The 15,778-nt window shown below is 58.7% G+C and overlaps 1 protein-coding gene across 1 annotated transcript in view; it reads right to left on the bottom strand.

The window, feature by feature from the left end:
* PNPLA7 (patatin like phospholipase domain containing 7) overlaps positions 1–15,778 on the bottom strand; it is an 80,889-nt gene that overhangs the window by 30,786 nt on the left and 34,325 nt on the right. The window contains exons 13-20 of the mRNA XM_058445932.1: positions 13,392–13,492; positions 13,023–13,169; positions 9,328–9,405; positions 8,367–8,572; positions 5,648–5,779; positions 4,732–4,855; positions 2,550–2,663; positions 820–889 (exon numbers count right to left, since the gene is read on the bottom strand). Coding sequence (XP_058301915.1) covers positions 820–889; positions 2,550–2,663; positions 4,732–4,855; positions 5,648–5,779; positions 8,367–8,572; positions 9,328–9,405; positions 13,023–13,169; positions 13,392–13,492 — 972 coding nt within the window. The remainder of the gene's footprint in view (positions 1–819; positions 890–2,549; positions 2,664–4,731; positions 4,856–5,647; positions 5,780–8,366; positions 8,573–9,327; positions 9,406–13,022; positions 13,170–13,391; positions 13,493–15,778) is intronic.

Consider the following 15,778-nt stretch of genomic DNA (forward strand, 5'->3'; position numbering starts at 1 on the left):
TCCTCAAGTATGTGGAACCCGGTGAGAGAGGACGGCCTGAGAGCTAACAGTGGCTCCAGAAAAAAGCACACCTCAGAACTAGGAAAGGATGAATACGCTGGAGCAGGAAAAACTAAATTCCCCGCACTCTAGAATGGTCTCATCATCTTTCCATGCTTAGCACAAGAGAGAGAACACTCTCTGCTCCACCAATATCGTTTCCGGAGGTTTCACCCTGTTTCCTTTTTCCAATCAGCTGACGAAAATAGGAGGGAGATATATCACATTTCATCTTTTCACATATAGCGGAGCTTTCCTCCAATGCTGCCCACATTCAGACACAGTTTGACAAAATTACTGGGCTCGGGTGGGCGGGGCTCTGAGGTAGGTGGGGCCATGGGTGGGCGGGGCTCCAATGGAGGGTGGGACCATGGGTGGGCGGGACTCCAGCACACGGCAGAGTCATGGGTGGGTGGGTGGGCGGGGCTCCAGCACAGGTCAGGGCTGTGGGCTTGGTGGGTGGGGCCCCAGTATAGGGCAGGGCCCATGAGCTGGGTGGGTGGGACTGCACGACAGGGCGGGGCCGTGGGCTGGGTGGGTGAGGCTGCAGGATGGGTGGGGCCATGGGCTGGGTGGGCGGGGCTCCAGGACAGGGCAGGGCTATGGGCTGGGTGGGCGGGGCTCCAGGACAGGGCAGGGCTATGGGCTGGGTGGGCGGGGCTCCAGGACAGGGCAGGGCTATGGGCTGGGTGGGCGGGGCTCCAGGAGGGGGGGGGGCCGGGGGCGGGGTGGGCGGGGCTCCAGGACTGGGTTGGCTCTGGGTTGGGGGAGGTGACCCACCTGTCACAGGTCCCTGCTGGAGGCTGCCCAGGATCTTCTCACCCAAGAGATGAATCAACCGAGTCACCACCTGCAGGCAGACACAGGAGCCGAGAGCCACACATTTTAAACAGAGAAACTCTGGGAACCAAAGGCAGTGATGCTCAACAGTGAGACTCAGCCAATGGGGCTGGATCTGCTTTTCAAAACCTCCATGAACTGAGTTGCACGTGGCTCACAAGCCACATGCTGGGCCATGGCTGTCCAGGCCTTGAAGCCCTCTTGAAGCCCAGCTAAGCCATACGGCTGCCTTTCTGGTTGCCAGGCCAGCAGGTACAAGGGGTATATGTCCTCTGTGACTGTGAGCCCAGGCCAGCCTCTCGCTCTCACTTCAGGGCAGGCGGACAACTCCGGGGAAAGCCACCCACGACCCTGAAGGCAGGACAAGGGCAGGCTGGCAGGCTTCTCTGGAACTGAGGGCTCATTGTGGCCGTTGCTTCTGGGTGCCAACCCCGCTTCAGGGCACAGCTGGGGACATTCATCCTGACTGAACCAAACGGTCCCCACACCAGGGGTCGCTGGCTTGCAGGGACCCTGCCCAGAGGCTGACTGTACAGCAAAGCTGGCCCCACAACAGTGGACCTGCTGGCTCCACCCACATGTCCCCCAGAAGCTTTTGGTCGGACGGAGCCCTGCAGCAGCCTCTAAAGGGTGGGCCAGGGCTCCTGCTCCGAGGCGCTCATGAGGACGAGGCCTGCCCGGCAGGCCAGGACAAAGCAGACGGAGGAGTAGCCTGGCTCCCTGCTGCTCCCAGCAACTATGGCTGCCACCCCGGAGCCTGCTGGCCCTGTGAGCTGCCCTCACATGCTCTGCCAGGCTCCCCTGGTCCGTAAGTGGGCAAGTGCAGCAAGCGCCAGGACCCAGGAGCTGCGGGTGGGAGAACCAGGACCCAGGAGCTGTGGGCGGGAGAACCAGGACCCAGGAGCTGTGAGTGGGAGAAGCACTACCTGAGGGGAGGCGGTGGAGGGAGGGCAGTGATGGCCTCTTAGGGTGAGCCCCAGGGGTGGCGAGAGGCACTGGCTGTAGAAGGCCCTGCAACATGCTGGGGGCCACACCTGCACCCCCTTTCCATTTATTCTAGAATGAAAAACTTCTTGGGATCCGTGTGCTGGCTGATGAACAACTGCAGACGTGCCCTTCGGGCCCCTCGGCCGGTCCTTTCTGGGCACTCTCCTCACTGCTGACCCTGCACTTCCGAGCAGCCCGCCCTGTCCTTCTGCAGATCTCAGAGTGAGAGTCGCTTCCCTTTCCTCTGCTGCACCCACATCACTCACAAGTAGAGAGGCCACCAAGTAGGCAGCTGTGCGACTGTCCAGGGAAGCAGCCCGGGAGCCTCTCCAGGTTTCCTGCCCACCGTTCCCGGCCTCCACCCAGCTGGGCTCTGATTTTCACCTCCTCCAGGTCGTTTTCCATCCACATGTACGTAGACCGAATGATCACCACAACTCAGGACACAGCTTGAGACATGGCCTGTGCCACCCTCACCCGCACTGCCCTCACCCACGCCCTCACCAGCTCTGCGCCCTCACCTGCTCCATGCCCTCACCTGTGCCTTGCCCTCATGTGCTCTGCGCCCTCAACTGCTCTGTGCCCTCAACTGCTCTGTGCCCTCACCCGCTCCGCCCTCACCTGTTCCGTGCCCTCATCCGCTCCACACCCGCATCTGGTCCGCATCCTCACCCCATCCTCACCTGTGGGTACCTGCGCTTGATGGACGTGAGGGCTCCTGCAGGCAGCTTGGCCAGTTCTGAGTCCCGAACAGCATGCACCGTGGTCACCCGGGCCTGGTGGGTCAGCGTCTCCACCTGAGGGGAGGAGCCAGCTGCTGGGGCTGCGGGCTTGGGAGGGCTGAGCCAGCTGGGCCTGTCCCTGCCAGAGCCACACATGGCCCCGGCGTGCAGAAAGCAAGGGAGGAGGCCAGGGCTCCCACACGCCATCCACACCGCAAGGGGGAGGCAGCCAGTGAGTGCTGGCAGGTGACGTGCTGTCAGAACCACTGGAACATGCCAGAAGCCAAAGGTGCCCCTAGCAACCCAGGCAAATCGCAGACACAGGCATTGGACACACAGGCTGGAACAAGGGCAGTCTCAGCTCTCCCGAAGAAATAAATGCCTTTGGAGAACACCCCTTTTTTTTTGGAGACGGAGTCTCGCTCTGTTGCCCAGGCTGGAGTGCAGTGGCGCGATCTCGGCTCACTGCAAGCTCCACCTCCCGGGTTCACGCCATTCTCCGGCCTCAGCCTCCCGAGTAGCTGGGACCGCAGACGCACCATGTCCGGCTAATTATTTTGTATTTTTAGTAGAGAAGGGGTTTCACCATATTAGCCAGGCTGGTCTCAATCTCCTGACCTCATGGTCTGCCCGTCTCAGCCTCCCAAAGTGCTGGGATTACAGGCGTGAGCCACCGCACCTGGCCTGGAGAACACCTCTTCTTAAGATGTGTCCCTCAGAGCCTGCGGGAGCCCTGCTGTCTGGCACTGAGGCCTCCCTGCCGGCATCTGGCCAGGTGTGTGAGCCTTCACCCGGTGGACGGAGCTGGAACCGCCAGGCTGCACATACCACCAACCAGAGGCCCAGGGCCTGCTGAGCCATCGGGAGCGCGGGACTCTGAGGGGAAGACCTTCGGCCCTGGCAGAGCTGAGGTGAGGCAGTGCTGGAGCACACTGGCACAGAGTTCCCATCGCCGGCAAAACACAGAGCAACTCGGCACCTCCGACCTCAGAGGCTGCCCGAAGACCATGCTGTCCCCAGGTGAGGGCACCTAGGCCTCCCCACACACTGGTTTTTTTGAGACGGAGTTTAGCATTTTTTTTTTTTTTGAGTTAGAGTTTAGCTCTTACTGCACAGGCTGGCGTGCAGTGGCGTGATCTCAGCCTCCGCCTCCCAGGTTCAAGCGATTCTCCTGCCTCAGCCTCCCGAGTAGCTGGGATTAGAGGCACCCGCCACCACACCCAGCTAATTTTGTATTTTTAGTAGAGATGGGGTTTCTTCATGTTGGTCAGGCTGGTCTCGAACTCCCAACCTCAGGTGATCCACCCACCTTGGCCTCCCAAAGTGCTGGGATTACAGGCATGAGCCATTGCACCTGGCCACTGGTTTAAAACTTAACACAGTCTGGGAGCGGTGGCTCACGCCTGTAATCCTAATACTTTGAGAGGCTGAAGTGAGTGAATCACCTGCAGTCGGGAGTTCGAGACCAGCCTGACCAACACGGAGAAACTCCGTCTCTACTAAAAATACAAAATTACCCGGGCGTGGTGGTGGGCGCCTTTAATCCCAGCTACTCGGGAGGCTGAGGCAGGAGAATCCCTTGAACTCAGGAGGCGGAGGTTGCAGTGAGCTGAGATCGTGCCATTGCACTCCGGCCTGAGCAACAAGAGTGAAATTCCGTCTCAAAAAGCAGAAACAAAAACAAAAACAAAAACTTAACACAAATCAGCAGAAGCCCCAGGCCGCGGCACCTTGGAGCTGGGCAGCCCCGCGCTCGCTGAGGATGCAGGGGCCTGCTGTGAGGCCCAGACCGGCTGTAGCTGCTCCCGTGGAGCCTCAGACCAGAGGCAGCTCCTGCTGCTACCAGCCCTCAAGAGACACCTGAGGCATCTGGGCCAGTGCGGCCAGATACCAGGATAGGTGCCTGGGAGCCCCCCACAGAGGCAGAGCCCAGGACTCACAGCAAAGCAGCCGTGGGGAGTCCCCCCAATGGAGACAGAGCCCGGGGCTCACAGCAAAGCAGCTTCGGGGCATCACTCCTGCCATCCACTCCCAGGGCCTTTGCTCCCCTGAGTAACTGGCCAGGCCACACCCAGGCCAGAACCCAGGACGCCCCGAGAGAGATGCAGAGGTGGGGGAGGCAGGAGCAGGGCCCAGCGCCTACCACACCGACGAGGTCTCCTCGGCCGTACTCCCCGGCCAGGCGCTTCTTCCCGTCGTCCTTCTGGATCACAGAGCGCAGCCGGCCGCTGAGCATGATGTACGTGCAGTCGGACTTGTCCCCCTGCCTGCGGGAGACACAGAGGCCCTGCAGCCCTGGGCCCCCAGCCTCAGCCTCCACACCCAGCTTCCCAATGCCAGACAGACTCAGGATTGAGAAAAAGAAAACGCAGGCTTCTCACTATCTTATTTTTTGGAAAACAAAATTTTAAAATATTTATGTTAACAGGCCTGGGTTGTTTTAAATGAATAAATATTCTAAAATTGTCTTGGTTTTATTATTATTTTTTGAGACGGAGTCTCGCTGTGTCGCCCAGGCTGAAGTGCAGTGGCACGATCTCGGCTCACTGCAACCTCCACCTCCCAGGTTCATGCGATTCTCCTGCCTCGGCCTCCCAGGTAGCTGGGATTATAGGCACACACCACCACGCCCAGCTAATTTTTGCATTTTTAACAGAGACAGGGTTTCACCCATGTTGGCAAGGCTGGTCTCGAACTCCTGACCTCGTGATGCGCCCAGCTCAGCCTCCCAAAGTGCTGTGATGACACACGTGAGCCACCGCGCCCGGTCAATGGGGCCCTTTTAAAGGGACGGTGTGGACTTGAATATACTGACACGGAGAGATGCTCGTGGAACATGGACTGTGTCCAAGCATGTGCGGGTGTCACGAAATCCAGGAGGCCACGAAGTGTGTTTCCAAGCTAAGCTGGGGTGGGGCTGGGGAAATCCAGCCTTCCGTGTGTGGTTTCCACGGTAACTTCCGTGTGTGGTTTCCATGGTAACTGCGCTTTGCCCATCCCCGGCTTGCATGGATGCCAGGGCAGCGTGGATGCGGAGTGTGTGGCACCCACGGCCTCACCTGTATATTGCTCGCCCGGCCTCCACCTCCACCCAGTCCAGGGCGAAGTCGATTTGCCGCACGAAGGATGACATCCTCTTCACCACAGTGTGCGCCACGCCCAGGACGACGGTCGGCTGCTTCCGCATGATCCTGCCGGCCGCCCAGAGTCACTCCCCCCATCCCTCCAGCCCTACCCTTCACCCAGGGCCACGGTGCTCGGGAATGGATGGGACCCGCAACCCCCACCCCACCCTGAGAGTAGAGAGACCACTGGCGGGGGCCCCGTGGCACAGCACCGCCCACCACGTGCCCAGTAGCTGTTGGGGAGCCCAAAGAGCCCCCTCCTGGCACACCCACGAGTGCCCCTTGGGCACGGGCCCTGTGTCAGGCTGCGGTCCTGGCAGGGGACTGCACATACCGTCAGGAGCTGCATAATGCACACTCAGGCCGTGGGTGTGGCTGGCAGCGAGTGCCGTGAAGGGCACCAGCAGGCAAAGGCAGAGGCTGAGAGACCCACGGGGCCTGGAGAGCACAGGGTCTCTCCTGGGTGGGTGGAGGGTGGCCGGGGCCTCTGACCTGGGAACACTGTCGTCTCCCGGTGGTCGTGTGGGGACAGACTGTGGAGGGGGAGGGCTGCAGCAGGGACGTGCCCAGTGGCTCTGGGCGGTGGCGAGGTGGGACGTGGGGCAACCTGCACCAGGCCTGAGAGTGCTGCCAGATGACTCCAGGCCTAGCCCGAGCCACAGGCAGGTGGAGCTGCCATTTCCTCAGAAGGCAAAACCAGGAGGAAGGGCAAACGTGGAATCAGGATCCGCTTTGCACAGGAGGTGGGGGAAGCCCCTTTGATACCCGGGAGATGGCAAGACAGTGGCTGGGTGAGGGCGTGAAGGGCGTGAGCGTGGCACTTACAGCCCTGGGGGTGGAGGAGAGCTTCGGGACACTGGCTGGGGTGATGGCTGCAAGGCACACCATGCACGGACACACAGGCAGACACACAGACACACACAGACACACAGGCACATGGAGACACGGACACACGCAGACACGCACACACAGAAACACACAGGCACATGGAGACACACACGGACACACGCAGACACACAGACACACACAGGCACATGGAGACACACACAGACATACGCAGACACACACAGGCACACGGGGACACACAGACATGGACACACAGACACACACAGGCACACAGAGACACACACAGACACACAGACACACACAGGCACATGGAGACACACGTGGACACACACAGACACACAGTGAGAGACACACGGACATGCACACACAGAGACACACATGGAGACACACGGACACATGTTGCAGACACATAGAGACACACGGACACATGCAGACACATGCAAACACACAGAGACACACACACACAGACACAGACACAGAGACACACATGGACACATGCACACACAGAGACACACAGACACACGGACACATGCAGACACACGGAGACACACAGCACGGAGGGACTGAGCTGCATTAAGACAGGGCTGAGGGCCCTGAGCTCTGCCCTGGGTGGTTCCTGTCCCTGTTCTTTGCCATCCGTCCTGATCTCCCTGGCGCTGACACGGAGCAGCTAGGGATGCTCAGGAGGGAGATGGGTCCAGCTCCACCCAGGGTCCCCTGCTGGTGGAGGGACCAGGACTTGGAGCCTCAGTCTCCCCATCCGCATGCTGCGGTGTCAGGGCACCCAGCATCGGGACCCAGCTGGAGCCACTCAGGCCAGGCCTGGAAGACAGAGGCCATGCAGAAAGACCTTCCCAACTGGCCCAGGGCCTCGCTGCCCCCACCCCTGCCCCTTGCCCGGCTTGGGGTCCCCAGGCTGAAGCAGAAACGGCATGGTGCCATTTGCTGGATTACAGGTGTGAGCCGCTGCGCCCAGCCGACCTGTTTTCTTCAGCTGCTGTGCTTCCACTGACCTTCAGGCTCCTGACCTCTCCTTCTGCCCAACCACTCAGGCAGAAGAGCTCTGGGACCACAACAGACATCTGGCCTGCGGGGGTCCAGAAAACACACACAGAACGGCTCAAGCTGCCAGAGGCGAGAGCTGGGGTTAAACTGAACCCCAGGCTCCAGGAGATTCTGGACCTGACAGAGCAGAATGCCCAGCGCTGTGGATGCGAAGACGTGGAGGCTCTGCCAGGCAGCCACAGGCGGGCCGAGGGCAGCTCTGGGCCTGGAGGGGCCGAATCTGAGACTTACGGGCTGGGCTCAGGCGGACAGACGTCTTCCAGCCCAGAGCCTGGAAGGCGACACGGGCACATTCTGCCCCAAGAAGGGACACACGTCAGCGGGGCTCCTCCCCCGAGCCAGACCCGTGTCCTCACCCACTGCCTTGCCCTTCCACCTCCGCATCGCCCATCGCCCATCTCCGGCTCCTGACACGTCAGCCCAGGCTGCAGGGGTGGGGAGGCTCACAGCCCCTGACGCCCGGCCCCGCCCCAACGTGGGCCTTGCTGAGCCAAGCTGGGCAGCCCCAGAACTGACCAGCGATAAATGGTCACGGCTGGGAGCAGACCACAGAGATGGCCGTGCGAAGCAGATCGCTGTGGGCAGATGTGGTCGGCTGGTTGAGCGCTGGAGCAGGGGGCACAGGCCTGGGCCTGCACAGGTGCCGGGGACAAAGCGGGGAGCCCGAGCAGCAGGGAAGAGGCCGGCCATGCAGGGAGGGGTCTCGGGGCAGGCGGGGCTGGGGCCAGGACCTCGGACTCACTCGTAGAAGTGGGCCTTGGAGATGGACAGGAAGCTGCAGTCCCTGTTGGCCTTGATGGTGAAGATGAGAGGTTCCCCCGTGAGCACGGCCAGCTGGCCCACCATCTCCCCGGGGCGCGTGAGGAACAGGCAGGTGTCTTCCTGGCTGCCAATCTTCCGCTGGTACACGTGCAGCAGCCCCGAGACCACGAACAGGATGCTGGTGTCCTGACAACACGAGAGGGCTCAGGAGGCGCCGCGAGTGGCCACGGGCAGGACGGGGGCAGCTCTGGGCCCAGAGCAGACAACGCCACCAGGCTCGGCCGGGAGACCATCCGCCGACCTGATCAGCTCTGGGCATGGACTTCACTGGAAACATTTCGGCAGTGTCTACGGTTTCATGATTTCACAAGCAGTCATGGAAAATCTGGGTTCTCGAGGGCTCCGTGCAGCGAGCCGGGCCTCGGACCTGCACACCTTCCCTCCCAGCACCCGCATACTGACTGTCCCCAGCAAATACGCGTCAGCCCAGTGTTCCTGTGCATGGAGGGTCCCATGCCGCCTCGCCTGGGGCCTGGCCTCTGAGGGGTGGGTTCCCGGCCCCTCCGACACTGAGTCCCCTGCACACGCCACACGTTTTGGTCCCACATCTGCAGATGTGCCCATGAAACCACTCCAAGGCCACGTCCACTGATCTGTATCCACTGTGACCTCTTATGACCTCTTCCCAATCTGCTTGCCTGGCCCACTCTCAGGTGCGAGCGGAAGGGCCACTGCAGCAGGGGCCAAAGGTGGACACAGCTCTCAGGGCTCAGGGCTGCCTGAGGGGAGGGGCTCTGCCACGGTGCCCAGAGGGGCAGCGGCCCAGTGCTGGGAGGTCCCCACTCACTGGTGTCCAGCCCAGGCCCTCCTCTGGTGCTCCACTTGGCAGTGGGCTGCGGCATTGGGTGGTCCCAGTTCCCCCCACCCGGATCCCCGCTCACCTGGTCTCCCTGCCTTGACACCACTGTGCCTGCAGGAACATGCAGAAGTGCCACCCGGCCATCCAACAGAGATGAGTCCTGAAAACAGAGCAGGCTTCAGGGAACATGGGCGGGAAGCATAAATGAAGGTCCAGAGAACGGAGGCTGCGCTGGGCTGTTTGGGGCAACGAGCGGGGAGGCCAGAGGCCGGGCAAGGCCCTCCTCCGAGGCTGCCCTCCAACAAGGGCCTGATGGACACCGGGCATTCTGCAGAGCCACCGATGCCAAACCAGGGCCTCAGTACAGAGACAGACACCAAACAGTGGAGCAAGGCAGAAAATGCAGAAACAGACACTCGTATTTTTGTGAATTTATGTAAAAGAGAGAGGATGTCATTTCAGGGAGAAAGGGTGATTTCTTTATAAGTGGCACTGGCATAGACAGCAGTGGGACGTCTTCTCCACCCCACCTACAGAACGACGCCCTCCAGGGCACGAGGACTCTGGAATCTGGGAGCTCCCAGAGGTGACCCGGGAGTGCCCAACACACTCGAACCCAGGAGGCAGAGGTTGCAGTGGACCCCGAGTCTGTGGAGAGGCCCTGGGGCAAACCAACGGTGAGGGAGCGTCTGCGGGTACCACACCCACAAAGGTTTGAAACATCAGGTGTGTGAACCCCTAGTCCACAGTGATAATGAAATAAAAACAAGAAACCCCACCCATCACCTTTGGAAGATGATTGAAAACCAAACCATTAAACTTCCTAAACCCTGACGGTGAAGGGGGTGACGCCAGTTCCCCCCAAAAGAGAAATGACACCACACGTCTCCACAAGTCTGTCAAACAGGAGGGAGAAGAGGTGGAGGAGGATGAGAAGAATCTGAGCAGCCACGTATCTAGCTCTCAGGCAGAGGACGGCCGCTGACGGGGGAGGCCACACTGCCCCAGGGCGCGCTGTCAGTCCGAGGAGCCGAGGAACCATGAGAAGCTCTTCAGGAGGAGAAAGTCGCCCCCTGAGGAAAGCAGCTGCGCAAAGAAAGTCAGAGCCTTCGGGAGACGAGGGAGACGTGGGGATGAGGGGGACGAGGGGGATGAGACGACGAGGGGGATGAGGGGGATGAGGGAGATGAGGGACGAGGGGGACACGGGATGAGGGAGATGAGGGGGACGAGGAGGTCGTGGGAGACGAGGGGGATGAGGCGGATGCGGGGGATGAGGGGGATGAGGGGACACAGGGGATGAGGGGGACGAGGGGGATGAGGGGGACGAGGGGGACGTGGGAGACGAGGGGGATGTGGGAGACGAGGAGGATGCGGGGGATGAGGGGGACGAGGGGGACGTGGGAGCCAACTACGGTGACATGGACGAGGCTGCTGGACAGGGGGGCACTGACCGCACAGCTGAAGCCATTTGGCCGTTTTAAGGATTACTGTTAAGTGTTCAGAAATGATAAGACTATTGTGGCTAGAGATGAATCCTGAAATATCCACCAGTGACGCGCTGTGATGATGGGATTTGCTTCAAGGGTGAGCACCTGGACGGGACGGAAGGACGGGACAGAAGGACAGGACGGAAGGCGTGCAGAGAAAACAAGGTGGGCTGTGGTGTGATCGTTACTGTGAGGGATGCTAGGTGCTCACCTTCACATATTCCATCTGTTCTAGATAGTTTTGAATTTTCCTACAATTAAAAAGTTGTTTAAGGAGAAAGAAGACTGGCTGGGTACAGTGGCTCACGCCTGTAATCCCAGAATTTTTGGAGGCCGAGGCAGGTGGATCACTAGAGGCGAGGAGTTCAAGACCAGCCTGGGAAACATGGCGAAACCCTGTCTGTACTAAAAATACAAAACTTAGCCAGGTGTGGTAGTGAGCCTGTGGTTCCAGCTACTCAGGAGGCTGAGGTGGGAAGATCACTTTGAGCCCAGGAAGCGGAGGTTGCAGTGAACTGAGATGGCACCACTGCACTCCAGGCCGGATGACAAAGCAAGACACTGTCAAAGAAGGAAGAAGAAGAAGGAGGAAGAAGAAGGAGGAAGAAGAAGGAGGAGGAAGAGGAGGAGGAGGAGGAGGAAGAGGAGGAAGAGGAGGAGGAAGAAGGAGAAGAAGGAGAAGAAGAAAGAAGAAGAAGAAGAAGAAGAAGAAGGAGGAGGAGGAGGAGGAGGAGGAGGAGGAGGAGGAGGAGGAGGAGAAGGAGAAGGAGAAGGAGAAGGAGAAGAAAGAAGAAGAAGAAGAAGAAGAAGAAGAAGAAGAAGAAGAAGAAGAAGAAGAAGAAGAAGAAGAAGAAGAAGAAGAAGAAGAAAGAAGAAGAAGAGAGATTTTTTTTTCCTTTGGGACAGAGTTTCACTCTTGTTGCCTAGGCTGGAGTGCAATGGCGTGACCTCAGCTCACTGCAACATCCGCCTCCCAGGTTCAAGCAATTCTCCTGCCTCAGCCTCCCAAGTAGCTGGGATTACAGGCGCCTGCCATCATGCCCAGCTAATTTTTGTATCTTTAGTAGAAACAGAGTTTCACCATGTTGGTCAGGCTGGTCTTGGACTCCTGACCTCAGGTGAACCACCTGCCTCGGCCTCCCAAAGTGCTGGGATTACAGGCATAAGCCACCGTGCCCGGCCAGAAAAGGAGATTTAAGAGATAGATCAGCCAACTGCAGCGTATAGCCCTTGCTCAGATCCTGATCTGTACAACAACAAACCACTGAGAACCACTCACGACACAGTCAGGGGTCCAGGAACACGCTGGGTGCGTGAGCAATCGCAGCTTTTTAACATTTCACTTGCAGAACGACACTGTGGTCATGCCTCAAAAGGAGTCCTTAACCGTTAGAGAGGCATGATGTGAAATTATATCGTGTTGGAGATTTTTCAGACAGAAAATAATTGGGGGAGGGACTAGGAGTACAGCTGTAAAGTGATTAGCCATGATTGGTAACTATGGAATTGGGTGACTGGTGCATGGGAACTCACGACACCGTCACGGCTGCCTTTTTACCTATTTAAAGCTTTCCATCGGCCGGGCGCGGTGGCTCACGCCTGTAATCCTAACACTCTGGGAAGCTGAGGTGGGCAAATCATTTGAGGTCAGGAGTTCGAGACCAGCCTGGCCAACATGGTGAAGTGGCACTGCCTGGGCCCCGTCTCTACTAAAAATACAAAATTTAGCCAGGCATGGTGGTGGGTGCCTGTATCCCAGCTACTCGGGAGGCTGAGGCAGGAGAATTGCTTGAACCGAAGAGGTGGAGGTTGCAGTGAGCCGAGATCACATCACTGCACTCCAGCCTGGGCCATACGGCGAGACTCTGTCTCAAAAAAAAAAAAAAGCTTTCCATCATATGTAAGAAATTAAATCCTAGATGAACAAATGATTGAATATTAAAAAGTAATAAAAATAAATTATGAAAGTGAAGCTGACAAAATGTCATACTACGATAATCTGACACTGTTGTTGCTATATTAAATATAAACATAGATGAGAATTCTGAAGTCCAGCTTTGGGACACCCTGATGTCCCAGAAAGCCTCAGCTTTGAGTTTGAACATAAGGCGATCTCAAGCTGCTAGCTTCCTAAAGGGGACCTCAAAAGACAACTAAGCCTGCACTCCACCCACAGCACCTTCTGTGCAGCCACGTCCTCCACACCCGGAACCACTGCCTGACAGAGGCAGAGAGGAGGCCACGGGCCCTGCGTGGGACAAGGGCAGGTGCCTGCCGGGGCCACTCACTTCCAGCTTCATCAGGGTGAGCAGGTCCTTCTTGGCAGCTCTGAAGATGGCATCCGACTTCCCGCCGGCCAGGGTCTCGTCCGCGTGACTCTCTGAGTGGTGGGAGACCGTGGAGGGCATCTCTGCAACCATCACGCTTTTCCTGGACTGGAGAAGCACGGAGATAACGGCAATTCGAAGGGATGTGGTTGGGGAACATCGCACAAGGGCGTGGTCAGGTCTGAATCGCACAGTGCGGAAAGGCCGGCTGAGCCTCCTGAAGCTGCTGGTGCCACATGACACCAGAGCCAGCGGTGCCCCCAATGCGCCAGCAGGCCACGGAGAGGGCAGGGCCCCAAGCGGAGGGTGAGAATGACAGCCAGGGCCTACCTTGCTGGCCATGGAGCTCCCGGGGTGCTCGTCCGAGTGCAGGAAGACCCTGGCACGGTCACATGCCATCCCCAGGTCGGAAGTGGCACTGCCTGGGCCCCCTACACACAGAGGGGACACTCAGGACACGGCTCGCTGGGCCACAGACACAGACACCCGCGGTGTGGGCTGCGCGCACCCTGCAGTCTAACCACACGGACCCCGGCAGGTCCCTCGAGGGCGTCGGCCCCTGAGATCCCTCCATGCCCTGCTTTCTTTCGGCATCTGTCTCAATGGCTCTGTGACCCACCAGCTACAGGTTTTCTCCGCAGCTTAAACCCACACGGGGCCTTCAACATTTCTGGGCACTGATAAAGGTAGCCCGGTCGGTGCCTAAAACACTGAAAGAAACCAGCCCTGGCCCTGAGCCAAATTCCTCAAACCTTGCCATGCGCGCCACACCCTGACCGCTCGCTGCGGGCCACTCTGGATGGAGCCCCCTTTCTCTCGCTGTCCATCTCAGGGATGCTGCCGCCCTCTGTACGTGAGCTCCCCTAACGAGGGCCCTGGGCCATCACGCTGGTGCTTTGGGCTTGGCTGTTTGCAGTCCCAGCCCCGTCTCAGAGGTTCGCTGTTTGCAGTCCCAGCCCCATCTCGGAGGGAGGGGGTTGAGGCACCCCCTCCAAAGAGCTCGCCTGTTGCTGCTTTTGGGCGGCCTCGGGCTGAGCGGGATGAAGCAGTGTGCACCCTTTTACGGCCCACCCTCAGCATTACACATCACTACACACGCAGCGTATCTGACCTCTGGACCAGCTGCTGTGGATTCTGAGGAAGGGTGCGCGCTCTGCACGACGGGGTCACGCACACCCAGGCACGGATCCAGCCCTGCGTGTGCAGCTGCGCATGCAAGCGAGTCATCCGCACTGCGGTTTCCCATCCAAACTGGAATTCGCAACACCCATTTCTCAGCGGAATACAGAGGAACCGCGCAGACACTAACCGCGGACACATGCCACACAGATGCCGTGGCCACATGGCGCTGCAGGAAGGAACCAGGCCCGGGAGCACAGCCACGTGCCCCTCCCTGGGAAGCCAGACACGGAGAGCCAGGAGCGCTGGGCCTTGGAAAGGGGTGCGTGTCTCCGAGGCTTACGCTGAGGGTGCGCTGGTAGGGTTTCACGAAGCTGCACCCTTCAGCCCAGTGCACTGTTTTGTGTGTTACTCATGCCCCCGTCAAGTCCTGCTGTTTTTTAAAAAAATCCGAACTGGAAACCAATCTATGGCAACAAGGGTCACCAGTGCTTCCTCTGGGGCTGACCCTCTGGGGTGGGCGAGAGGAGCGCAGCCCCTTTACCTGGCCGCAGCCACACAGGGGAACACTGGGGTGCAATGACCACACCTTGTACGTCAACAAGCACGTAGCTAAATGATGAAATTTCTTACACCTGTAATCCCAGCACTTTGGGAGGCTGAGGCACGTGGGTCGCCTAAGGTTGGGAGTTCGAGACCAGCCTGACCAACATGGAGAAACCCTGTCTCTACTAAAAATACAAAATTAGCGGGGCGTGGTGGCGCATGCCTGCTATCCCAGGTCCTTGGGAGGCTGAGGCAGGAGAATCCCTTGAACCCGGGAGGCAGAGGTTGTGGTGAGCTGAGATCGCACCATTGCACTCCAGCTTGGGTGACAAGAGCGAAACTGCGTCTCAAAATAAATAAATAAAATAAAATACAGGGGCCAGGCATGGTGGTATGCACCTGTGGTCCTTGCTGCTCAGGAGGCCAAACTGGAAGGATCGCTTGAGCCCAGGAGTTTGAGGCCTGGATAACATAGTGAGAGACTGCATCTCTTAAAAATAAATAAATAAATAAATGGGCCAGGTGCAGTGGCTCATGCCTGTAATCCCAGCACTTTGAGAGACCTAGGTGGAGGGAGCGCTTGAGGCCAGGAATTCAAGACCAGCCGGGGCAACACAGCAAGACATCTCTATCTACAAAAATTAAAAAAACTAGCCAGGTGTGGGGGCCACACCTGTGGTCCCAGCTACTCATGAGGCTGAGGCGGATGGATCACTTGAGCCCTCATGGGCTGAGGCGGGCAGATCATTTGAGCCCAGGAGTTCGAGGCTGCAGTGAGTTGTGATTTCACCACTGCACCCCAGCCTGGGCCATGGAGCAAGACCTTACCTCAAAAAAAGAAAAAGAGAAAGTGGTGGATCCACTAGATAGCCATTTAGAAAAGGACGTATCGGCTGGCCGCGGTGGTTCACACCTGTAATCCCAGCACTGTGGGAGGACAAGGCGGGAGGATCACGAGGTCAGGAGATCGAGACCATCCTGGCTAACACGGTGAAACCCCGTCTCTACTAAAAATACAAAAAACTAGCTGGGCGTGGTGGCGGGTGCCTGTA

Source organism: Hylobates moloch, unplaced genomic scaffold (assembly GCF_009828535.3).
Source record: "Hylobates moloch isolate HMO894 unplaced genomic scaffold, HMol_V3 SCAFFOLD_10, whole genome shotgun sequence".
NCBI lineage: Eukaryota > Metazoa > Chordata > Mammalia > Primates > Hylobatidae > Hylobates > Hylobates moloch.